The sequence below is a fragment of the Helobdella robusta genome (assembly GCF_000326865.2).
Source record: "Helobdella robusta unplaced genomic scaffold HELROscaffold_82, whole genome shotgun sequence".
In the NCBI taxonomy this organism is placed as follows: domain Eukaryota; kingdom Metazoa; phylum Annelida; class Clitellata; order Rhynchobdellida; family Glossiphoniidae; genus Helobdella; species Helobdella robusta.
This window is the reverse complement of record NW_008705476.1, coordinates 116,280-117,557: the sequence shown is the minus strand read 5'-3', so window position 1 is coordinate 117,557 and position 1,278 is coordinate 116,280. Positions and strand designations below refer to the sequence as shown.

The following is a 1,278-nucleotide window of genomic DNA, read 5'->3' as shown; positions in this document are numbered from 1 at the left end:
TGGGCACCAGGCTTGACGACGAGTCTGTGAGATTTGCCATTGGCTTCAGACTTGGCCTGGTCATTCAGAATAAATACACGTGCCGATGTGGCGCTGGGGCGGACGAGTTTGGGCACCACGGTTTGGTATGTCGCCTGGGTGGGGGCCGTCAACTACGTAACTCAGCGCTAAACGATTACATTTGTCGGCTCTTCTCCAAGGCTTCAATCCCGGTTTTCAAGGAACCATCCGGCATTTCTGCGCATGATGGTAGGCGCCCGGACGGATGCACGCTAATACCTTGGAGAGCCGGCAGATGTTTGGCGTGGGATGTTACGGTCCCTGGCACCCTCGCCGAACGATACGTAAACCTGACAAGTAAAGAATGTGGTTTGGCCGCGGCCAGGGCAGTAGACGAGAAAATGAAAAAAATATGGGAACGCCCTCCCCTCGATGGAATTCTTGCCAATATGCATCGAGGTTCTCGGCCCGATGGACCCCAACACCCTTAAATTTCTTAAGGAAATATGCAAAATGATCAGCGTCAGACCAGGCGACAGCAGGGAACTGTTTTTCGCAACTAACCAAATTTCGTGCTTGTTGCAGCGGTTCCTGCGTGTCTGTGTGCTTGAAAATATCCAACTGAATGCCGACATGTGCAATTAACGACAAATCAAAGTGTTTATCCATTTGTTACTTGATGTTTGACGGTTCAGTGTCACTCATCATGTTTTGGTTTTAACATGCATACATACATACATACATACATACATACATACATACATACATACATACATACATACATACATACATACATACATACATACATACATACATACATACATACATACATACATACATACATACATACATACACGATACGTAAACCTGACAAGTAAAGAATGCGGTTTGGCCGCGGCCAGGGCAGCGGACGAGAAAATGAAAAAATATGGGAATGCCCTCCCCTCGATGGAATTCTTGCCAATATGCATCGAGGTTCTCGGCCCGATGGACCCCAACACCCTTAAATTTCTTAAAGAAATAGGCAAAAGGATCAGTGTCAGATCAGGTGACAGCAGGGAACTGTTTTTTGCAACCAACCACATTTCGTGCTTGTTGCAGCGGTTCCTGCGTGTCTGTGTGCTTGAAAATATCCAACTGAATGCCGACATGTGCAATTAACGACAAATCAAAGTGTTAATCCATTTGTTACTTGATGTTTGACGGTTCAGTGTCACTCATCATGTTTTGGTTTTAACATACATACATACATACATACATACATACATACATACATAC

At 45.2% G+C, this 1,278-nt stretch overlaps 1 protein-coding gene across 1 annotated transcript in view; it reads right to left on the bottom strand.

Annotated features, from left to right (window-relative positions):
• The window catches only part of HELRODRAFT_182204 (hypothetical protein), a gene marked incomplete at both ends in the record, with an annotated part of 2,252 nt that extends 1,167 nt beyond the window's left edge, over positions 1–1,085 (bottom strand). Inside the window, 2 exons of the mRNA XM_009032509.1 lie at positions 280–621; positions 868–1,085. Coding sequence (XP_009030757.1) covers positions 280–621; positions 868–1,085 — 560 coding nt within the window. The remainder of the gene's footprint in view (positions 1–279; positions 622–867) is intronic.
• Between the last annotated feature and the right edge of the window lie 193 nt (positions 1,086–1,278).